Below are 25,591 nucleotides of genomic sequence, written 5' to 3'. Positions count from 1 at the left end.
TCTTTTTGCAAAATATGTCATATTTGCTTCCATAATGTTATAAAAATGCACATATTAAAGATTAGTTCAGTTTTATCTCCGAAGAACTGGATTCATTGTGATTATCTTTATAGCCTGTCAAAACTGAAATGTAGCATGTGGATTTCTAAAATGAAGTTATGGCCTCAGAAGCTTGTAGTGGAGGTTTTTCTTTTTTCCTTGAGGGAGATGCAATTCCTACTAAAACAATGAAAACCTATCAGGTTCTGGGTAATGTGCATTTTGACTAGCTCTCTGGCTGATAATGAACTAGAAATTTGTTAGTGTCACACCTGTCATGCAGCTTCTGCATCATCGATGTATCTTCCTCCAAGGAAAGGTTAAACATGCAGCCTTTCATTGCATGGTGTGCCCTCTTTGGCTCTGCACAAGGAAGATAAAGCCTGTCAGAAGTGGTGAGTAATTGGTATTCTTGTAGCTTCTTCAATATCAGAGTTTTTCTCACAAATAAGGCATTTTTCTATTAATTTACCCTACAATCCAGACAGAAAACACAGTATTGCATAAACAATAACTGACATATCAAATACAGTCAGTCTTGGCCAATATTCATATATCCTGCTCTGTTGCAAGCATAGGAGGGTTGATATCTCTCATTTTTTTATTACACCTATTAAGGAAACTTTCCTGTCTGACCCTTTGGGAGCCACTTCAGCAGTCACATTCACATTGCCTGAGCTGGGACCGAGGCCCCTTCACAGCAGGAGGCTCCTGCTTGACTCCATGGACACCCCACATTCATGCAGTCAAACAAGGTTTCCTCACCTGCCTGAGCCTAGGTTTCCCGTAGCAGAGTCTCAGATATCTGGATCCTTAAAATAAATCAGTCATGGTGCAATAACAAATTAACAGCGAGATGATGCCTTTGAGGAGGGACCCTGGGCTTTTATGCCTTCACAATCTAAGCATGTGGAAGTCTGGAACCGTCAGCTCCTGCTGTGCCTCTGAGTGTCCAGTGACCTGGCTGACACCACAGGTCCTCATGTCCATTGTTGTGCAAAGGGTCACTGCAGGTTCATGGCCTCTTTCCCTGGACTCTTGCCACCAAGAGCTCAATCTCCAGCTGGTACTGCAGCTGCACAATGAGCTACATGCACTAAATGTATTCCTCAACACATTCACTTCTCCACAGATCCTTTTCCCTTGCTGTTCTATGATAGTAAGCATGCAATAAATTTATTTTCTCATTTTTTTCCCCTTTGTTGCCCTTCTCCATCCATTTTCAATACTCCTATGTTGCTGAATGTCTTAGCCTATTCTCTATCATATGTTAATAAGCGCTTGCAGTCAGCAGGTGCCAGTACCATCACTGAAAATAAACATCACAAAGTCAGTATACATCATGTATTCTGAATGGAGATGCTAGAATGTCCACTAGATTTAAATCCTCGATGAGAAGGACTGTGGTGCAATTTTCCCATTCCTGTTGCATGTTCATCTACATCAGATTTGCATTTTGATAATTATTTCCTTTATCAATTGCTTTTCTTGGTTTTCACTAATTACTTCAATAATTTTATAAAGGGGTTCATAAATGCAAGAGGTAAAAGAATTTTTATTAGCCACAGTCATTGAGCTTTTATGACCTTCAGATAAAGCGCACCAGAATGATGAAATGAGTAGTAATAGTTCAAAAGTTCCAAGTATCCAGATCTTCCTTTTCAGTAAAGGAGGAAGCTTGAGCTGTTTTTCAAAGATAGTTTTATTTCTTGGTATTGTGTATGGCCCCAGCTATCAGTTCAATTAAAATCTGGTAAATGTTAGCATCTTCTTTTTATTATTACTGACATTATCACTAATTATTTCTAATATATTCCTGCTATGCCAGTAACCATGACCACAATCAGTCTAGTATTCAAGTCCTCCGGGACCCTTCCATCGTGTTGTTGCTAAGACTGCTTCAAATTTTTAACCTCAGTACTGTCTTCAAAATTCCAATCAGAAAGTGGAATTGGTGGTTTTGGTGGTAGGTTTATACACTTTGAGTGGTTTGTCTCCCACTAACTACATTTTTTACTGGAGAACAGATGAAAGGCCTGAGACAACACAAAGAGCATCAGTATCCTCACCCTGCTCCCCTCAGCAGAACACCATCGAAGTCCACTAGTGAGGATGTATATCTGTATAGACAGGTACATTGTGGCTCCCTCCATCAGCTGGGCTCATACACTCAGTCTGCCCAGTAGCTGCCCCTGGATCCCAGTCTCCTCAGTTTCTGGCATCTGGACATGTAAGGCTCCAGTTTTGACCTCCATTGATGGGTTTCACACGTGGACAATAGGGGTGAGGCTCTCCTAGAGCAACCCTGGAAAGAACCTGGATATGGTGTGCCTCTTTTGAATCCATAATTTGGGAACCTGCCTTAGTGCAGCTCTGCTCCTCAAGGCCATTAGACATGGGCCTTGGACAGTCTGATGGCTCCTGCAGTAGGCCTGGAAGCAGCCAAGGCCAGGATATTATTTGGGCTCTCCCACCTGCCTTCATCTCTCTCTTCTCCTTGTGGATGTATGGATGAGCTTTTATCACATAATTTAATGTGAACAGTCTGGTTTCCACAGTGGTAACATCACAGCAACTCTCCTGTATTGCCCTATGCTATCTACCTTGGCTTCCACCATCTCAGCTGCCTCAGCCAACTGGGGCTGTATGTTCCTGAACCCCATTCTATCTTTGTGCAACACTCCTTGTAAGCTGCCCAAGAGCACACACAGGCACCTGGCCATTGTTTCCTGGGCAGTTATTTGAAGATTTCATTACTTTAAGATGAAACAACAGCATTGCTTTCATTTGCATTCAGCAAATGTTTTTTTCTGACAAGGAGTATGGCAGAATTGCAGTACAGAGAGAATATCTTGTGTTGATCACAGAAAGAAATGGATCATTGAACTCCCCCATTTATCTGCCCCTCTGGAGACTATACATTACAAAAATTCTAGCATGATGCAGATTACCTGCCTACTATACAATTAGAATGTGAAAGATTTATAGGGTAAATAACTACTGACATACACCAGGTCACTGAGAGTGAATAAGAACTGTTGTATTCAACCTACTGCAAACATCAGCTTTGCCTTTTCATGTCTTCAATCTTCCTGAGGATAAAGTTCTTTTCAAGGACAAACGTTTGTCTTGTGGATTAATCAGAAGCCTCAGTTATTCAAAAGATCATGTATGCAAGGAACAGCAAAATCTCTTTTTTTGGATGACCTGTTGTGTTGGGTTTGATGGAGAATTGTGGGAATCACAATCTACAGAAACTATTAGTGGAAATGTATGTCTAAAAGGAAACGTAACAGTGATGAGCCTATTATATTCTTTGAATCAAGCTCCTACTGATGTGGGGCTGGGTGGGGATATATTTGATTTTCACAGTTGTATTTTGGCACTACAGAGTCTTTTGCAAAACATAAGCTTTTGGATTTCTTATGAAGGACAAGATCTCTCGTTACTTTAAAAAAATTATAACTAGAAGATGAGACATAAGCAGCAGAATAAAAAAGTCTCAGAATAAAATTAGTTGCTTTGATAATGAGAAGCATTTGAATGCATAGATTCATAGTTCATAGAATGAAAATTCACATCTGGCTGCAGTTAAAATGAAGGGAGCTTACATTTTTAATCAAAGAAACTCGTATAAGGCTCTGGAACAGAAGTCTGTAAAACAAGGCTGAATGTGATATTTCTCCAAGTTCTATTTCTTCATCAGTTTCTTCTATTTTACCTTTGCAGATTATGGAAGTAATTCCTTCTGTAAACTTGCTATTGTTACTGTATATTTTGCTTTTCAAATGTCTCCAATTTCCTGCTGACATAAAGAGGATAAATTGATCCCAACTAATAATTGTTCAACAGTAAGCTCTTTTAGAGTCCTTAATGGACTAACATCCTTTGACATTTTAGCTACTAGTATTTGCAAAATTGCTATGGTGACAAATACAGTTCTATTTTGCTTAACCACTCAGCATGGTTTCAAAAGAACATTTTTGCCAAAGTCAATGCACAGTGCCCTTTTCTCTGAGTAATGGTTCTTTAGTAAAACGTAAGTGTACAGGGAAGTGTGACCTGTCTTTGATCACAGTACCTTACAAACACCTACTCAAATTACTATTAAAACAGATTTGGAGTAGCATAGTGTCCACTTACTGAAGAAAAGATGAGGGCAGGCCCAAGGGAACAATCTGTAGCACAAAATGCCTGAGGCTTGCTTCATCTTCCTTTTGGTCATTGTGATGAAGTAAAGCATTCCTAAAGGCAGTGTGATGTCTCCCCTTAAATTCCTCTGCCCAGTAGTGCAAACCCATCAGACATGGCCTAGAGCTGCTTTGACTCATGTAGGGAACCCATGGGCAATGGCATTGGACCTAAGGTCCCAAAGGTAGCTATAGCAGCTTTTGACTGTGTCCATCCCTCTGGTTTTGCAATAAGCAAAGCTAGATGGGAAGATTCAAATAATTTTTTGTCTTTCACTGGAACCAGTTGTCAGACTACATCATAATCTTTTTTGTGCATGTAACAGTTTTCAGACAGGGATCTGAATACGTAGAGACAATAGCTGTGTTATGAGAAGGGGTTGCTAGTAAACTTAGCACCCATGCAGACCAGCTTCCAAAAGATTTAGGTGACAGATTTTTTTAAGATATTTCATCTTTTTTCATAGAGACTTAAATCCCTGTTACGCCAGAGGATTCCCTTCCAGGATGTCCTCTCATAAATGAGTAGTTATAGAAGTTAGTTTCTATTCTAGTTCTGTTTTCGTAAGCACCCTGTAGTGTCCAAGGAGAGAGGGATGGGAGGGAGGGATAGAAGGAGAAAGGGAGGAACAGAGGAAATGGTGTGGGAAGGGGTGGGGGAGAGAGAGATGCTCTCCATCTTTTCTCTCTCTCCATTGATCGTATGGAGACAGATGAGATATTAATATCGTACCAAACACTTGACTTAGAGCCTTTAGCCAGATATAGTCACAAGTCCAAGTCAAAGGGTAAGTGCTTAGACTGAGCCTGCTGCATCCTCCATTACTTTCCAGAGCAGGTACTGCTCTGACAGAAGGTGGTAACTAGTAGCATCACCCTTGGCTGAGCTTGGAGCCAGTTGTGGAACTTTCCTTCCTACAGAGCAGGTCTGAGTATCACTAGGATGGTGGCAGTCAGCAACTGAGAGGTACTGTTGAGTGTGCTCCTAAGTTCCCCATTAGCTGCATCAAATTCAAATTGCAGAAGAGAGCATTTTTAGCGTAAGCTGTTTCACCACCAGCACTCAAGGTCCCACGATGTTTCAAGACCTCAGATACTCTCATTCAGATGCAGTTATGGTTAAGGCTTTTATAATTTAAATGGAAGTTAAATCAGAGTTCAAACTCAGCTCTTGTCAATGGCTTAATGCACAATGTAAATGTTGCTGCACTTCTGCTAGGTCAAAGACCTGTAGAGGAATGTGATGGAGAGAAATAACAGAAGGAAGAGAGACTGGCTTTGACGTTTTGCTGCTAAATTTACATCCTGATTTTAGAATTTGAAAGATAAGAAATGAACAAGCTGGTGATTTTGTTTCAGAGGTCTGTTTTTGCATTATAAGGTTTGCATTAAATGTGAAAATACTTTTTTAATTGTGTAGGAGAATGTCATTTTTTCTTCATAAAAATATAGGAAGAATGTTGATGGCAGGGAAAATATTTTTTTAACAAGCAAAAGTAAAGCTTGTGTTGATATTATTCATGTAATAATAATACCTGACAGATAATCCTTAGTTTACTTGAAATCCATAATTAAACAGCGTCATGTTACCCTAGTTGTCAAAATCATTTATTGTCTCTTGTCTTGTTGCAATCCTGTTTGAAATTGGTCAGAGGGGAATTTGCTTTGCTTTGACTCTTCTCTCTCTCTCTCTTTTTCTTTTAAGGTCAACTCAAATCAAAACATACTCTTGGGACAATGCCCAGGTTATTTTGGTTGGCAACAAATGTGACATGGAGGATGAACGAGTAATCTTCACTGAGAGGGGCAAACATTTAGCAGAGCAACTTGGTAAGAAAAGACATGACAAAAGCTTTATGATTGCTTGTGAGAATGCACAAATTAATTTAATTAATTGCTACAGTACTTGAAGTGTTCATGACACATTCACTGTAAAGGAATAGTCACACACTGCCTCTCTTTTCTTTCGGCTTATCATTTGTGATATGGAGCAACATTTGTCATGTGTCTGTATATATACAGTATGTTTAGGTAGTTATAGCTAAAGGCAGAAAGGAAAAAAAATAAGAAAATTCAAATAAAACAACAACAAAAAGAGGAAAGGAGAGATCGAAGAAACAGCTTACTCAAAATGTGAACTAGACCTTTTTGCAAGCTGAGAACATTTGGTTTATGATTACCAGTACCAATAATCCAAACCAGAAAGATGCTGATGTCTAACTCCCACTGCTAACACTTCATCTGCTGTACATTTACATACTATTCATAGAAAATATGATCCTCTATTTCATAAAGTCTCCCTCTGGGAGGCAAATGTTATACACAGAGAAAATTACAGAGCTGTGAACAGCTCTATTCTTTCTGTTTCTACCCAACACTGTTATTCTTTTATGCCATGAAATGAAATATTTTTTAAATGACTACCCAGCCTTTTTTGTTCCTTCAGATTTGTTGATCTCTGCAGAGCAAGTTCAGAAGGTGTGCAAATCAAACTGGCATCATTGGAGATCAGTTCATGTGATAGGGTACATAAACTATTGACAAACGTTTGTTATTATTTTTGAAACTGAGTGAGGTAAAAGCTCAGTCTGATCAAAATATGTGTAACAAGAATCTCCTTGTCACTATTCCTATATAGGTGGTTACATGAAAGGACGTTTTAAGAGTGGATCTAGTCTCATGCTAGTGGTTCTTAACTTACGTATATTTATAGGTCACTAACCTTATTTTTTTAAAAATATATTTTCTAGTGGTGCAATTGTTTTTCCTGGTAAACAGTTTCATCAGAATAACATATCTTCCTATTGCATCTGTCTAAGTAAGTGTTGCATATGCATAAAAGCACTTCTCCAAATTGTACTTTAAAAATTACTATAAATTAGTCCTTGAAAGGAGACAGAAAATATTTAACAGCAGGTTAAGTCCAGAAAACTTGGCAACATTTGTGAAGAACTGAGTTTCTAAAACTGTTTGCAACAAAACCATAACAATTACCTTTGCACTTGCTTTAATAGAGGATATTTTTCTTTGCAGAAATACCTGGCATATTATATATATTTCTATAAACTGTTCTTCCCATTTCTAATATTTACTAATTTTACTAAGAGCTAGGAAAATGTATTCAGTGGAGAAAAAATCCCAAAAATACAACTGTATACTCTTACCACAAATTTAGACCAGGCACTAAAATGTCTGACAATAACCATAAATTTACACTACTGAGTTTGAAGAGTTGGGGTTTTTTAACTCACATAATTAATCTGAATTTCTTCTCCTTGAACTATTTTCCTGTAAAAAGTTAATGTAGGGAATTGGCAAGGAATCCCTAGGGTCATGAATTCAGCAAGATTGGAAGGAACTTTGCATGTTGTACAGCCAAGAATCCTCAGCTGTAACAACCAATGCTTGAAAAAGAAGAAAAAGAGTAATGAGATAGATATCAAAACTCGTGTTTCAGGCTTTAAAGCAAAATCCAGCTCCTGGGATTTAAAATTCAATCTTTATGGAAGCAGAGTATCTTCTATTTCCATATTTATGTACTCAGGGGGTTTCCTTTCTCAGGTACACATCCTGTGACTATCTCAAAGGCAGATGATTGTACTGGATAACTTGTGTCTCTGATCTAGTCATTTACTGTAGTCAGACTGCACACACAAATATTTACATGTTTCCTGTACAGCTGCAATCATTTCTTATATCTCCTTAGAGACTGTGGGACGTGGTGGCAGGAAAAGCAGAAGAATGACTTTCCCTTAACTGTAGTAAGTGCTCTGGCCTTCTGACTAGTCTGAAGGACACACGTTGAGCCAAACACATGGGACTATCCCGTCTTTCTCTGACAGTGGGTTGATAACATGGCTTATGGGCAAGTTTTAAAAATAACAATATAGATTTTAGTGTCTAGCAAGACAGTTTAAAACTGAGGGCCCTTTGAATGCCATGATCTGCAATCTTGATTGCAGCCACAATTACAAGCAAATACAACTCACGAGTGCTGTACAAAGAATATATTGTGACACCCTCAGTTCTAAAGTGTGATTTTATTTTCAGGGCTAGTTTATTTGAAATCACTGAGAAAATGAATACATGCACATTTTGGGTTGGATTTTCAAAAGATCAAAAAGAGCAATGGGCATTCAATCCTTCAGGGAAACAAGGTGTTCTATTAAGGACAGTTTTATTGGAAAATTGAGTCTTCATGTGGCTTCTGACCTTTCTGAAAACTGTGGCCTTAAATTTTATTTACAAGGTGTAATCATTTGTTTCTTTAAATTTCAGTGCTGGCTTATTTCTCAAGTGTAACTCAAACAAGTGGTTTAGATCAACCACCAATAGGTCTCATTCCTGGTGGAGGAGGTCTGGCTGAACTAGTCAAGTATCCTGTGGTAGCTCTGAGCACCTTTCTCATGACACTATTCAAAGTTCACTGAATTGAACTTTAAGAACAGTTAAGAATCCAGATCTGACCTTGAAGGAAAATTAACAGAATGCTTTTGAGGTCAGAATCTGTCTTGTTTCCATCAAAGATTTTTTTTAAGTTTGTTGATTATGACCTTACACTGGCAATACCACCATGGATCATAGCTACAATCAGTATACTAATTTACCTATGGTAATGACCATAAGTAGGTGTCTTATGCCAACACATAAATTGGCAAACATATAGTGATATTTTCCCAGACTGTAGCAAATTATATTTGTGGGTCTCATGAACCAAATGCAGTACATTTATATTCAATAGCCCTTTCATGATTTTTTTTCCATGGACTTGTACAATGATGTCTTTGAAACCATAAAAAGTCTTGCTATCCACAACATCCTTTAAAAATGCATAGTTTGTTATCCCCTTCTACTTTGAATTGGCCCCCGATAGTTTTATTTTATGTTTCTTCACTGTTACATTCTGAAAAGCAGTGAACAACTGTTTTCTGCTACCTGCTCTCTAACAATCTAGGTTTCAGAGAGCTCTGTCATACTCCTTTTTTCCATGCTGAAATTCCCAGAATATATAATTGTTCCACACGCAAAGACCATCTCACACGTTAGTCATTCCTTATCACCCTATTCAGTAATTTTTTGTAAGTGGTACAGCCTTCTGTCTGAAATTAGTTCATGGTTGTTTAACACAATAGCATCATTAAAAGACTAATGTTTGAATGAGATGAAAATAGATGGGTTCAAATAAAGTCGTGTAACTTTACCTCACAGAGAGATCATTCTAAGAAAATACAGAAAAGTGACAAACCGGCCAACAAAGAGAACTAATTAATGTAATGCTAATGCTGACATGGGGATCACAGCAAACACATTCAAAGAAGTTTATTTGCTAATCATTACAAAAAAGGGTATGGAATATAATTCTTATATTGTGTATATTCATGAATGTTTGCTGTAAGCACTACTTGCATTGGCTGTTGAGTGAAATCCCAATATAACTTACATGCTTTAAATCCAAAACACTTACATGCTTTAAAGCATTTTAGTAAAACAGGCTGGGAACTTCTTCAAAATGGACACTTGGCAGTGAATTGGTAGCACAGCTTTTCTGAGATATTAGTCTTGTGCATTTCAGCTGAATTCATACATTCCTAAAAGTTTGGTGTCAATTCTCAGAAGAGAAATAAAAAGAGTGATTCACAAATGGCATAGGTTTCATGGTTCTTCTATTTGTGGTCTGTACGATATATTGCACTTGTTATGGACATTCCGGCAAAGGATTAGCAGGCAGGGTGTACACAGAGCTTTGAATAGAGTCCGAGTAACTGCACATGGAAATGGATAGTCGCATATGAAATTTGAAATACACTTTCTCCATTTATTTCGGACATTCTGCTGTGCATGCAAATTAGGTACATAAGTTTTTTTGAGTTCTTTGGTTTCTCAGGTGCTTCTGTACAAACTCTTGTTTACTATCTCTGTGTTACAAGTGCTTTCAACAATCAGCAGTTTTAATTGCAAATACTGTGAATACAAAATATCTTGAAGTCCTAGGTCCCTATGGTTGCTGCAAAAGTACAATCCTGCCACAGGTCCAAACTATGCTGATTGTGCTGATGCTGCACCAGGTACTAGGGGAATACTACAGGACCTGCCCCAAATGTCTGACCACCTTTTCTGTAAGATCTTGTTTGTTCTATCCCCCCTTTTTGTCTTAGATTGGCTAAGGCTCTGGGAAACTGAGTTGGTTGGAAGGGAATTCTGGTGATCACCTAGTATGATGACCGACTAAAATATACCCCTGGCTCAGTTTTCAGAGCAGTACCCTTCCCTTCAGATTTTCTGTGCCTCCATATTTCTTATACTCTGCCACCCAGGATCAGCCATGGCTGGGGTCATTCTGCATGTCTGAGCATGACCTGGGGTGCACTTGCCTGTTTTCTAAATTTACCCTGGCGTGCTGTCTCCCCTAGAGGCCAACAACTGACGTTAGAAAACAAAATGAAGCAGGCCCTTTTGGGTGAGCTCTCACATTCCCTTCTGCAAGGAATGGCAGAAGTCAGCCCTGATACTGCACTCAGGGCACCTGCACAGGGCTCTGAATATTATGTGCCCAGGGTCAGCAGTGACTGCGACTTCAGTGCACCTTCACAGCTTGTTACTCAGAGAGATAGTCATTTTACCCCTCAGATATAAGCACATCTTTTATATTTTGGTGCGCTTTTCCTCTCTCCATCCTTTCTCTTTGCATCTTTTGGGTCATTTCTCCCCTGAAGTCTTCCTTCCTTCCTTCCTTCCTTCCTTCCTTCCTTCCTTCCTTCCTTCCTTCCTTCCTTCCTTCCTTCCTTCCTTCCTTCCTTCCTTCCTTCCTTCCTTCCTTCCTTCCTTCCTTCCTTCCTTCCTTCCTTCCTTCCTTCCTTCCTTCCCTTCCTTCCCTTTCTTTCCTTCCTTTCCTTCCTCTCCTTCCCTCCCTTCCTCCCTTCCTTCCTTCCTCTCTTTCTCTCTCTCTCTCTCTCTTTCTTTCTCTCTTTCTCTCTTTCTGTCTTTCTTTCCTTCTTTGTTTTTCTTTCATTCCTTCTTTGTTTTTCTCTTTCTTTCTTTCTTTCTCTCTTTCTTTCTTTCTCTTTCTTTCTTTCTTTCTCTTTCGTCTCTTTCTTCATTTCTTTCCCTCTCTCTCTCTCCTCTGTGTCTCTTTCTCTCTCTCTCTTTCTCTCTCTCTCTCTCTTTTGCTCCTTCTTGTGATTTCCCATGCTTTGAAAATAAATTTCACCAAAAACAAGAAGAAAAATTCTCACTTTAAACCAAAATCATCCTTCCCTGCCTATTTTATTTTCATTTTGTTCTTGGTTCAGATATTTATGTACATAACAGTCATGCTGAGGAGACATCGGAGACCCAATTGAGCAGTGATTAGATTTCTTCAAATTAAACTCATTTAGCACACCAGTAAGCCTGAAAATGGAGCATTTGTCAGTGTCATGTGCTTATACAGGGTGCAATTCTATGTGATCTAACCCAGCTGCTGAGATGGGGCAGGAACATGACTGGTTTCTGAATCTTGTCAGTGCTGGGGCAAAAGGCAGCAGGTCCCCAGCATCAGGACTGGAATGCACATTCACTTGCCTTGGGGTAGAGCCCTTGGGGGATGATGTGTACTTTAAACATCTATGGGTACACTGGGGGGACTTGGCAGCTGTGAGTTTAGGCATTGAGCTGAAGGGGCATTTTTAGAGCTGTACATTTGGCATCTAAATCGGGAACCATGGGGGTTGACACATCAGCACACAGCTTGCTAGAGCAGCTAGTTCTGTTTTGCCTCCATGGCTGACTGGAGGCTTTGGTGCACAAGGCAGGGTCACCCACAACTTAGAGAGCATGGACATATGGCTGCATCTAATTTTACATTAAAAATGAAAATAATCAGGTTGTGCAGGAACATGCCTGTTCATACTTGCATCCTTCATTGTTTTTTAGCTCTTTTTAAAGGGCAAATGTTAGTGCCAAAGAGGCAGACTGACAGCACTGACAAACACCAGTCTTCTATTTAGTTACAACACACACAGAGTATTGGCAGAGCAATTAAAGGCTCCTTTTATGTTTTTTAACTGAGAGAAATGTCAGTCTGCCATTCCTTTCACATACTGGGAACTGCATTACAGCAAAGTTACTTAACGACACTGAGAAGCACGTGTTTGCTCAACCAGTGTCTCCTATAAACAACCAAAAAAATTCTTTGCCAGAAATCTAATTTATTGCCCAAATGCACTCATTTAAAGTGTATCTGGAAACCGTAATAAAATTAATACAACTGGAATTCATATAAAACCTTCTGTTCTGAAAAGACTAGAAAAAAAGGTGTTTGCTAGAGCATGACTAGTAATCATCCCTCAGGTCTGTCTGTTCTGTCATAGCTGATAGTCCCCCTTTAGCTTCGATTTTGTTAATAAATTTGGGCATCCAAATCCAAAGATTGGATAAATACCTTAACATTTCTGTTAATAGTCTTTACACTAACTCTATCTAGAATGGTGCTAAAGCACTGCTCTTCACTGACTTAATATTAGCAGAGTCCTGTTTTGGAGCTTAATGCTGTTTCAGTACTTTCCTTAACACAGTCCAGCACTTGGGCTTGTATAGACAGCAGAGCTAATGCTCTGTCTGGTCTACAGAGCAAAGCACAGCATAATCAGATCTGCTGCCGTAGTTGCTCGTGTAGGAGGATACTCTGAAGAACAGCAATGGTCACCATCTACTTTTAGTCCAGTTTCCTAGGAGAGATGACCTTTGCAGTCATGCATGTGTGTCTGTCTCTCTTTGTCTAAAAGACATTGACAGTTCTGAGGAAGTGGATATCGGAGCAGAGGAGGAAGGTATTGCAGTTGCCTTGACTGGCAGCCTGCAATGTGAATGTGTCTCAGTTTGAAGAGACTGGAATATTTGCTAAAGAGGATGAGTTATGAGACAAACCAAACTCCTCTTTCTCAGCAACTGTAAATTCAAAATTAAGGGGTTTTAATCGAAGAAGTGCGGAAAAAACAGAAGAAATGACAACCCTTTATTAAAAGATATATGTATGTTGGTAAGAACAGTAACAGTACACACAAAAAACCCCTAGACAATAGTCCTGTACCCAAAAAGTCCCCTTCAAACAAAAGAAAAAGTCTGAATACTTCTCTGTCCTTTAGTGCAGTTCTAATCACGGTTGGCGGGGGCGCTGTTGGGTCACTGGAGGAGCAGAGCCTGCAGTACCCTGTGTTGGCCTGCAGGGGGCGCTGTCGGGCTCTGGGGGGGGGTCTGGGGTCGCGGGAGAAACCGAAAAGAAAATGGGGACCCTTCCCCCAGTGGAAGAAGGGGGAAAGGAAAGCAGTCCACCCCCACGGAACTCACTGTTGTCCTCAGATGACGCTGTCTCAAGGTTCCTCCTTTTCTCCCAGTGAGCACAGAGCTCTCCGAGGAAAACGCAGCAGGTCCGAACTGGAGACAAAGACAGCTACCCTGTCTCCATCCCAGAGAGAGAACCCAGAAACTGACTTCTCCCGCCCAAGAGCCAGGTCAGCTACCCAAAAAATCCCAAACTTCTCCACCCCACACTCCAGCCTTCAATGGGCCATTAGCTAGGAATTCGGCTTTGCCAGATCTTTTGTAAAGCTAATTGACCCCCTTCCCATTCGAACTCTGTTTTTCTTATAGTGGAGCAGGGGAAGGAAAAATTCCCTCCTGGGATTTATAGCCTATAACAGAATGCAAATCTTATTAGATACTATTCATAGTAGGCAAGAAGGTAAGTGCCTGCCAGTGCCCCCTGCTGAACTGCTCGCAGGATGCAAATCCAAGAAAATAAAGCCTTATTAACTCCTCTCCTTTATACACTATGACACTGTTAAATTATTCATTCCCATGACTACCTAGACTTTGCCTTTTATATATCACTGTTACAAAGGGAGTAGCTTCCTGCAGCCATTTCTTGCTCTGTTGTTGCAGTCTTCTACTACTCCTCCTCACAATACTGGAGTGAAATAAGATTGAAGAGCAGCACTAAGGATCACGGTTCAAGCTTGTCTTCATGGAATGATAGTTATTGCAGGAACACACCCTTGAGGACATCTGTAAAACATAACATAACATTAAGAGTGGTAAATGAAATTGTCTTGGTTGTGAACAAACACTCTGAAATCAAAATGTCTTCCTGATCAACTGGTGAAACATTAACATATCTCTTGTCTGTGTTGTCCGTGGAATTGCGTTTAAAATTTGCTATCTAGTGTGTCCTTTTGATGTCACATTTTCTTAGGAAGATGAGACGGCGCAGAATGTTCTAGCCTTTGCATATGACTGCTTTCTAGGCTTTTTGCTTCCTTATGTTATAAAAGCAAACATAAACCGGGTGTTAATGAGCAGTCATGAAGGAGCCTCTGCAGAACCAGCACAAGTGTGAGGCAGAGAGGGAACAAAGTCAGTTATTCTGGGTGTTTGTATGCTTCACAGAAGCTATCTAAACTGCTCTGTGTGCATTATAGATCACTAGCTGAGCAACAGCAAGGGAAAGAGTCAGCAAGGGAAAACTGAATTAAACACAAAAAATGCATTTAAATTAGAATATCCTGATGCATGTTCCACACACTTTGTACAGATGTTCAGACAACACTCTGATGTTTTGGATTTTCTTAGTTTCAGCTCTGTTCTGCACTACCTACCTACTTGCCTCTTGAGCTTTGTCATGTCTTTGCAATAATCTGCTGTACCTAGTCTCATCCACATCAGCAGTACTGATCATCACAGGTGGTGGGAACATGGTGTTCTTTGAGCTACGCTTCTCTAAGTGTCACCAGATAGTTGCCTCACTTCGCAGTTATACTCACATGGAAAATCTCTTCTCTCCATCAATAATGAGCAGAGGAAAAAAATCCTGAAGAAAATATCAAAAGCTATAGAACTGAGGCCTCATACACAGGGATTTTAGAAGTTTAGGATGTCTAAGCACTCTTAGTAATAATAAATGCAAGATGAGTCAGGAGGGAAGGAGAGGTCATGGGGAAAAAAGATCTGCAAAATATTCCATAACAAAATGAAAACAACCAAAATTCAGGTGTTTATTACAGGCACACTCCACTAGGAAAAATGCTCTATGTCTCTTAGGAACTTTTCCACAGACAGTGTTTCAGTTAAACAAACAAACAAAAAGAACCAATCTAATTTATAGGGAAGTTTTGTATAAGTTAATTTCCAAGGCTGTCCAAAATTCCCACCTGTACAGTTCCTGTAAAAAATAGTGTTTCCTTTGTTGTGGAGGCAGCTGGGAGTTTAGCCACTCTCTCACAGGTCAGTGCATGGTCTATTCTGTGCAGCAGTCTAGCTGGGAAGTTCCAGGCAATTAATGTCTAAGGTGATGGAATACCATCATAGTCTGATAACCAGCTACACTACTACTATGATTGCAATTTCTTTCTTATATCAAAATTATATCTAAAATTTCATAGAAATCACCATGCTGTATTGTCTGTTTTTATTTTCTTTGAATAAATTAGTTTGTGCTAATTGTACCCTTTATTTGACTTGGAGAATGCCTCTAAAGTTTTTTATGATGTCCTTAATGCAAAACATCTTCACCATGACAGTGGGCCTGTTTTCTCAATCCTATGCATGTTACAGTGTTTCCCAAAGTGGGTCTCCTCTCTTCTTTGTGACTCTTTTCCTTTCACTTTCTGCTTTTCTCTGTCCAGATCTCTTAGCTAGCTATGATATTTGACCATTTCATGATCATCTCATGTGCCAGTTATTGTCTTCTTAACTATAAAAACTGCTTCACTTATAAATGTCCTTAAGATTTATTCTTCCTATCGTCTTCTCCAAGGCTGGACTCAAACTGGACCCAAAGCCACCAAAATTCTCCATGAGAATGTGGGTGCCATTTCTCAGGCATCCTCTCATTGTCACTAAACCCTTCTGCCCCAAGCATTCATGTCTAACCTTAGCAAATATCAAATTGCAAAAATTTTTCCTTGTCTTGCTCATTTTTCACCTGTACTTTTCCAAATGTAGTTTTCTATTTTGGCACCAGCTTGATAACACCATGAAAGTGGCTGTTTCCAGCTGAATAATGCTCCGAGGAACATAATAGTTAGAGATGGAGCAGCAGATTATTCCTTCCCAATGGCTGCATATATAGGGTGTTTCTAAAATAATACATTCAAAACGGTATCAATTTTTAGATTAGAATGTTTTAAAGTAGAGTTTGACTGAGGGAATATATTCGGAACAGTCCTGACTTTATCTGGCTTTATATAAAGCAAATAGCAAATAGTGTATTTAATCTGATTGTGTTAAAATTTTAATTGCTCTTCTTGTATATGTCCTTTCACATGTTTCCTTTCTGAGTGTCTCTCAACTCTTTCTTGGCCAAGAGAAGTTTGTATATTTGTTGGAGAAACTGAAATATGCATAGAACATAAATGTGTTGTTTATTTTCTTAGGGTTTGAATTTTTTGAAACAAGTGCCAAGGAAAACATTAATGTCAAGCAGACATTTGAGCGACTTGTGGATATCATCTGTGACAAAATGTCAGAAAGTCTGGAGATGAATCCCACCATTGCTGCCAGCAACCAGAATACACGGCTAAAGGACACCCCTGCTCCACAGCAGCCCAACTGCAGCTGTTAATGCAGCTATCAGCAAAGGCTCCAGTGTGTTCCATTGCCAACAGAGTTTTTCAGAGTGTTTATTAATAGTCTATATGCCTTTATTTATACTGTCTTATTAATTTATTTGGGAAAACAGTCTTATTTTATGTCAGCAGCAGTTTGAATATGCATATGGAGATGGAGCAATTCTTAATCTGAAAGGATGATCCATATTTTAGAATCTGACTTTTGCATGCAGCCTGGCTATTAATTTCTCTTTTCCTTTTAGTGTTTTACATAACAATTACTTCAGCTGGTGCCATGTCCTCAGACCACAGTTGTCTAGAATTGTCTCTCACTTCATCACTTTCAAGTTATCTAATGAAATCCATAGGGTAGTGGCCAGGGAGTTTTAGAATAAGCCTCCCGATGCCACTTATATATTCTCCTGACTGAAAATGAATTTAGAAGTATGCTTGTAGTGAGACAATCCCTCATTCTGTCCAGGTCATTTGTATAAGGGACACTTCCTGTAGCACATTACCTTGGCAAATCTACACTCAATATGTTACACATCCTGGCTGACTGGAAACTGGAGAAGTTATAAAGAAGTTAGTTCCTGGACCCAAAGCCACCAAAATTCTCTGTGAATTTCCAGTTGGACGGTAATCAGTCCAGACCCTCAGAGATAATAGGTACTTTATCCTGTCTGGATAGCTAGTGTGTTTACTTTTCCATAGGAGCTGCATGTCTATCTAATAACTTTCTGAAACTAGGCTTAATTTCTCATTCCATCATTATGGAGATCCCAGTCTTACCTACCCCAGTAGTGGAGGGCTGGTTAACTCTTTCCATTTCTGTGTGTGAGATATTAACCACAAAGTTCTATATTATCCCTGACAGAGCCAAATCCATTGTGCTTGGTTGTTCATAGCCAAGAATTTCCTTATCATGTTGCTGTCAAACCTCCATGCTTTGATTTTCAGGAATTTAATCTCCCGTTCAGTCACTGAGACAGCCACCACTGGCTACAAACACCTGTATTTTACTTAGACCTATTGCAGAAGTGCTGATGGTGTCAGTGAACTGAAGTTTGACCTCATTTTTTCCATCTATTTTGGCAAGAGAATTGGAATTTTTAAAAGTGTAGGAGTAATAAAAAATTGTCAAGAACATTTCTAGTCTTAGGCTGAATACATTAATAAGATGAGCAGAAGGCTGTGAAGATAGCAGAATAAAGTACACAAATTATTTTTAATAAAGTGTTAAAATAGTCATATTTCACAGTTTTTACTCCTTTAAGTAATTGCTTACATCTGTGTCCCGGAGTACTTTGTACAACTGCATTACTTGCATTACAATGACATTTTTTAACTAAACAGCATAATTGAAGAAGCATTGACTATTTTATTATTCCAGTTAGACAGAATTTAGGACAAGGCTGACATTTCTTAAACCGTCTGCAGTGGGAAAATGAAAACATAAAAAACCCCAGAAGTAACACATGGTACTTGAAATGGCTCACAACTGCAAAGAAATCCCTCTACACACTTTACGTCATTTGAAGGTAATTTATGTAATTTATGCAACTTATGTAATTTATGTAATTTATGTAACTCCTGATACACAACTGATTAAATAATCTACATACACTTTGACAGAGTAAAAATTCCTCCCAAACAAGGCATATAGACACATGTAAAATGGGCATGCCATGAGGGTGCCTACATTGGCTGCATAATTTGAATGAGTAAAAGTTCTTTGTTCAGTCTGGGGTTTTAAACCTGTTAGCTAGTTTACTTAAGCACTTTTTTCCTAGTAGACTTGGAGACCATGAAGAGAAAGCACTGTCCTCTTTAGGGCCAATGAGCAGTCAAGTGGAAGAGGCATGTGCTATCCAAACCACAGCCCTGTCTCTCTCTGGGGTGCTGCTTTTCCCTCTTTCCTCTAAGGCAATGTGTTGCTAACTGTCCTGAGAGACTTTCATTAGGACCTCTTTACCCACTAGGTATCAGCTGATTTAAAAAAAAAGGAAACAATGCAAAGTTGAGGAAGCTTAGTTTGAAACAGTGGGCAGTCTTCTGTGCTTTTATTGTTAATGTGCAGTTGTTCCTGCTGGAAAAAAAAGGATCAGGAGAGCCTTCAGACAGAATTCAGCTTCAGGTCTCAAGTGATTTAGAAAAATTTTGGGTTGTATTATTAGTCTGAACCATCTCAGGCAAGGTGAGGAGAGAGAAGAACATAATCACATCATTCATGAACTTGGGCATATCCTGCAGATGGCTAAAAGTGCAAGTATTCTTCCAGCTTTGCTCTGGGATGCTTGCTGCAAAACTGCAATCAAACAAGGAAAAAAAGACTTCAAGATGCCCCTTACTACAGCCACAGATGCTTGTATTCCATTGCAATGAATTTAAGACCCTCCCTGCCTCAGTATTAACCATGTAGACTCCTTATATACATTATTAGCATATTTTTTAAAAATGTGAGTGGTAGATAAAGATTTCTTTACATAAATGGGATTAATTAATTGCTTTTCATTTTGCATGGGCAGAAGAGTAACCACAAAATCAGAAGGAGAATCTCTGCTTCATGTTTCTGAGACAACTAACCTCCCAGGCCTCCAGGCCGTTTGGCCTTCTGTGTGGGATGGGGAGGAAGGGGGAAGCAGCTGCCAGAGTAATGTTGTTCCTTAGAGTACCAAAAATGTCATAAAAGTTAAAAACTCATCTAAAGTACAGCAGCAGAGTCAGTATTTGAAATCTAAGAAATTTGTGTCGGCACTCAGACACTTCAGTGAAGTTCAGAATTAGATTAATTTTTTAAATTTTCTACTTGAAGTTTTTAAAAATCAGACTGTTTAAAACCCTAGGCAAACTGCTCAGACTTCTCAGTTGATACTGTTTTGAGTAGAAGGTTGGGAGGTGTGACCTGCTGAAGTCCCATCAAACCCAATTTATGCTATCATGACTTTCTCTGAAATTGAAAATGTCTGGAAGTTCAAGTAAACCTTTTCTTAACAATTTGGGTTACCTACTTTTGGAAAAGTAGGCTTTGATTTTCTATTACAGGTTGGCTTTTGCAGCCCCATGCTTTACAGAAATATTGAGTTTTCTGCTATAAAACTTGGTCACATATAGATCATGAGCATTATAGTCTCAGTACGTCTCTCAGCTGGAACTTGCCTATTGTAGAGAAACTCTAAAGACAGAAAAGCTTTTGAAAACTAACTTTCTATACCTTCCCCAAACATTTTAAGATTTCTGAGGGGACTAGAAGTATTGGAATTTTTATTCTCTTTAAAATTATGCCTTGCTTTGTTATAGGATAGGGCATCCAAAAGCAGTCTGTGTCAATCTGGCTTGGATCCTCTTGACTTATGTGGTAGTAGTGCAGTTTTTCTTAAATTTAAGTAGGCTGAACATTTTGGGAAAACCCATCACAACTTGATCAAAGGCCTAAATTTAAGCAATCAATGTCTTGTTCTTCACACACATCTAATAGTCACAGGCTATGAGTTGTTGGAAGAGACAAGCAGGTTTTGATTATATCCTTGACCTATCCACTAGCGTAGCGAATTCCATCTGGAGCAATTACCAGGCTACAAAGCACCATATTTTAGTGATGGAAGAGGGGATACATTATTAAACTGAAGCCTGGGACAACAGATCCCAAACTACTTTCAGCCTCATCACAAATCTTGGTGAAAAAGTACTTGCACACCTTGCACCAATTTGTTGTCACTCTCAGCACAGAAATAGAACTGACTGTCACAGCCTAGTCACAGATACCCCCTTCAGCTGAGATTATCCATCTGGTGAGATACAGCAGTTGACACACAGAGCATGTTAAATTTCTGAGAGATTAAATGCCTTTAGACAGAGAGTCCTGAGCTCCATAGTGCCAGCTGAACTAATACTACACAACCCATTTTCCAAGTTATGATCTAGATTAAAGCTTATAGAAGCAGGATAATTCTGTGCATAGCACCAGCCTTATCATGCTCTGATAGAGTGTTGCTTGTCATACCTTCAAACTAGTACTCAGAAAATGCCCTGGGAGCACACAGGAGCATGGGATTGAGTGGTTCCTGCAGTGTCTCCTGGTACCAGCCTGCCAAACAGCTACCAAGGCCTGCTGGCTTGAACCTTCAGACGCATGTTTTTGTTTATTTTAAGAGTTCATGTTCACAAGGTCTAAGTGCAACTAACTCAATGCTGTATTTTTTATTTTTATTGTTGGTGAGTAGACCAATTTATTTAGACTTTATTAATACTTGTTCATTTGTTGGTTTAAGTGCATGTGAACTAGCCTGATTTTCTGTCAAAAAATACTCTTTCTCTCTGAACAGCTGTGTAACTGTCTGTTACCTGGAACTGTTTGTTCCTTTGTGTTTATACTTAATGTAATGCCTAGAGAAACTACCTGAGCGACTACAACTATGTGGCCTTTTCCAGAGCACCACTCTGTACCACCTGCACCTTCTTTATTTTAGAAATGAAGTGCTATTTCAGGATGCACAAAACCTGCTGGAGTTTGATCTTAATTTTGAGAATGCTTTGAGTTTGCCATTTTTAAGAAAAAAATAGTCACAAAAATTCTACATTTGATGTGGATGCGTTTGTTTCGTCTGTAGCAGATAAATGATGCTGCAATTGCATTCAAAAAGAAGCCCTCTCCCAAACTCCACTCCTCCCCAACTACTCTTTTTTATATTTGTTTGTGAGAGATAAGTTTTATTATTTGCATTTTTACAGCATCAACTAAATTTCTGTTCTGCTGACCGACTGATTCCTTCTTGGCCTGTTTTATATGGACACACAGTGTATAAGCCTAATTCTTGTTTAGGATGACAGATATGTGAGATCATGAGTTTGAATCCTCATAGATAAGCCCTCAGGGGTGTAAATCAACATGTCTTTACCTATGCCAACAGGGGAGTAGATTGTGTTAATTTACACCATTTAATCCATACATTCTCACTCCAGACTCTCCAAGGTTCATTATTTGTCAAGTCCCATTTAAAGAGGCAACTCATTTCAATTATTTGAATGAATTCTACCAGTTTTATTTATTTAGGGGTACATGTAGTTCACCTCCGCAAATTAAGCTTTTTTTCTTTTTTGGTTTGGTTTGATTTGGTTTATCCATGGATGTTCAGTGAAGCAGAATTTGTAACATATAGTATGCACATATACAGAGCAGTACATCTTTGATACTCATTCAGTCCTCACTGTTACTTTTTCATGTTCAGTGCCACCTTCCCTAAATGTCACAGTGGAATTTATCCATAAACTGTCATTACCACTGGAAATCAAATGTGTTACATTTGAAGACCATACTTTTATTATCCATGGTTCCAGCAGAGGTAGATGGCTTGTCATTTGTAGAATAAGGTATCTGGTATTGATCTGGGGGGGAGCAAAAATGTTAATTTTCCAATAACTTCAGGATCATGCATAACACGCAGAAATGAAAGCTAGAGATTGCTCACCACTCCTGGTGATAAATTTCCTCGAGTAATTCTGACATGTACCTGCAACTAGTGATAAAAGAAATGTTTGTGCTGTAAGTCCTGTTCAGTATTTTGTCAGTAATGTCAGATACATTGTGACTCAGTTGGGCTGTCACAATGTGTAATCTATATACTAGTGTTCGTGGATTTCAAATGTCTTAAATGTTGCATGAAATTATGTTACAAAAACTAGATATGTTTTCTATTTTTGAATACCTCAAAACTGAGGGATCATGGGCCAATAAGTGCAATATTTAATTATTTACTCAGTGTATATAAACCTGTGTGAAAGGGAGAAGCATCATGTATGTGTGATAAGCTGTTGATGATGCCTTTGTGGCTTAAGATTTCCAGTAGATGTACGTGTCTTTTAGAAAAATTCTAAAGTAAACACTTTACCAGTGTAGTGTGAGGATATTCTTAAGTAACTTGAACTATTTTTCATATATGAGACAATGGTAAAAGATATTTGTATGTTTACTGCAAGTGCATGTCAAGTTTACTTTTAGAGTTTTGAGTGTCCTTTTCTGAAAATTGTCATGTTACACTAACACTAGTGGGACAGCACTTTCAGTCAGAAGATGCCTGTAACCATTGCTAGACTGTCCACCCATATTTTAAAGCATGTTCTCTAGAAGCATTAAAAGAACTTAGGAGCTCAGCAGTTACGTTGAGTTATTTAGAGTCAGTTACATGCTCTGTCTGCCTGTATTGTATAATATCATGCGAGCATGTTTTCTTTAATCTGTTAACTCAATACTTACCTGAAATACTAAATAGGGCTACCCAATATGCTTGCAGATGACTTGTCAAACTTCAGTTGATGCCCTGGGTTAACACTTTTGGGAACAGCTTGAAGGTCACACTCAGCAGCACAGCACAGTGGATGCTGACCTTAATTAGTCACTTCTGACATTTAAGTTTCTTAACTTCTAACGATGGAAGACACATCCTTAAATATATTGACCCACGTTCTTCACTCCACTGTTACACGTCACTCAAAGTTCAACAACTCCACTGTTAGGAATAAAGCTGAGGCACAAATGGAAACAAAATGCAGGTCAAAATCTAACCATGAAATTAACAGGAGACATCCAATAATTTATTTTTCTAGCTTTTTTTTTTTTTTTTGCTAGCCTTGCATATTTCTAGTAGTTCTCAAAGAACATGAGCAAGGCCAACACTAGTTAGCAACACCCTTGGGTATATTCGGGACCTTAAACCCTCAATCACTGGTCCTGGTCTGCCATGGGTTCAGAGCCATGCCCACAGAGTCTGTTAATTCTTGCTACATCTCTGGTTTCAAAGGAATGTGTCTTCTGTCTTGGGAATTTGCTAAATATATATATGTATAAGCCACTGTATCTGGGCCATGGGAGGAACTGGTTTTGCTGAACAAATTTCATTAAAAAGTATATTCATTAGTACCATACTAAAGTACATAAGTAGATTTTTAGTTTGATCTGATGCATTTTTGTGACAACGTATAAGGTAGATTTAGGTTTTGGGGTTTAGTTGGGTTTTGTTTGGTTGGTTTTTTGTTTTTTTGTTTGGTTTTTTTTTTTTTTAATTAGCTTGATCAGGAAAATAATGAAACTCTAAGGCCTGCTGGAAACCAGTGAGTATCAAGGTTTTCCTTTCCTATACCATCAAATAGTTTCTCTGAGATAGCCAGATTGCATTAAGTAGCACAGGACAGTACTTGCAATGACCTGAAAAGTCCTTAAAATTCTCATTTTCTTTGTACCTTCTGCTATTAAAACTTCTGCAAAATTATACAGAAGACCAGAGTGAAATGAAAATGTATATGGAGAAAAAAATGGGGATTATTAATCAAAAAAAGGAAATTCTCAGCATCATTGTAGCTGAGCAAGAGAGAAAGTAGCAGTCATAATATGAGGTACCACTTTATAAATAGAGATATACAATATACAGACTGCTACAGGACTATGTAAACTTTTTATTGCTAAGTGACCTGACAGTTCAAGGGCTGGCAGATAATTTTACCTAGATTTTTTATTATTCCTCATAGGCATGTGATTACATGCAAAAAGATAAATGCTTACCTTGAAAATATGTAGCTTTTCTGGTTAACTCAAACTAACTTGTTAACTGAATTGTTCTTAAAGAAAAGTTTAAGTACTTGCTTAGGATACCTTTGTGAGGGGGTGAGACTCAATCTGTGCCTTCTCCCCTGACTCTTATTGCAATATAGTTACTGTGGTTTTAAAAAATATGTTAGTTAGAATGCTGCTGGGTGTCAAATTTTGTGAATCTTCTGCATACGTCCACAGGAGCTCTTTCTGAATGTGAAGTACAAGTTTTACCTATGTGGAGAGTTTTAATTCTGTGAGGACATAGAGACCATGTGTATTCCATTGGGTAATGTGTTTGTATGTGACTTCTGTATACCAAGTGGATTTTGTTTAATTTTTTTCTGCATTTTTTTTCCCTTTTGCGATTACAATAAATATTCAAGAGTCTATATTCATGAATATCTCAGCTGTGGTGACATGGTCTTACACCCCACACCATGTTTATTTCCATTCACCTACTAAGACTGGGAGAGAATCACTTCATTTTTGACAAAATGACAGACAAAATACCACATCTGTAATAATTAATTTCATTAATATCCTCTCAGTAGTACTGGTGATTGTAGTTCTGTATGAATTCCACAGAATTCACTGGAGACTTTGCCCTAGTAGTCTGAAGGAGAAAGGTATTTCCTTACAAAAGGCATGCTGCTGTCTCAGCCTATATGCTGACCATTTAAAATAGGGTAAAGTTTTTTTCTTTTGATGTTTCACTATCCAAACTGTTAAATAGTATATGTACTTTTTGGATGCTGTTATTAGTTGGTCACGTAATCTTTGTCCAAATGAACCATCTCAGATGTGGTGGGTGGTTATTTCACACAAATTGTGATATATAGCTGTACACTTATTTTTTTTCCGTACATAAATGCACACGCGCGCACACACACACACATACTTGTGCTAATTTAAATTCTGCTGTGACTCCTGAATTTATCTTCCCTCCATAAAAGTCCTAATCTTCAATCAATCTGTGGAACAAGTTGCACTATCCCCTGTGTCCTCTAGCTCCTGTGATCAGGCATTCACATGCAAACTCTTTTAGCACATGCCCGCTCTTGTTGTTCTGCTGTGTTTAAGCCAAGTTCCCCTATTTTTCTGGTATATTTACATCTCATCTGCAAAATAAATATGGTAATTGTGTAATTCCCTCTCAACATCAAGTGCTTCCTAGCTTTTTGTGATCCTGTGTCTCT

The 25,591-nt window shown here is 38.7% G+C and overlaps 1 protein-coding gene across 3 annotated transcripts in view; it reads left to right on the top strand.

Annotated features, from left to right (window-relative positions):
- RAB3C (RAB3C, member RAS oncogene family) overlaps positions 1-24,784 on the top strand; it is a 124,569-nt gene extending 99,785 nt beyond the window's left edge. For all 3 annotated transcript variants that reach the window (XM_051788327.1, XM_051788328.1, XM_051788330.1), the window contains 2 exons: positions 5,935-6,059; positions 16,637-24,784. In XM_051788327.1, coding sequence (XP_051644287.1) covers positions 5,935-6,059; positions 16,637-16,824 — 313 coding nt within the window. In that variant the 3' untranslated portion in view covers positions 16,825-24,784. The remainder of the gene's footprint in view (positions 1-5,934; positions 6,060-16,636) is intronic.
- Positions 24,785-25,591: the final 807 nt, after the last annotated feature.

The sequence above is a fragment of the Manacus candei genome, unplaced genomic scaffold, assembly GCF_025592945.1.
Source record: "Manacus candei isolate 608988 ecotype Guabito, Panama unplaced genomic scaffold, ASM2559294v1 h1tg000024l, whole genome shotgun sequence".
NCBI lineage: Eukaryota > Metazoa > Chordata > Aves > Passeriformes > Pipridae > Manacus > Manacus candei.
The sequence above is the reverse complement of the archived record's forward strand: the minus strand, read 5'-3'. Positions and strand labels throughout refer to the sequence as shown.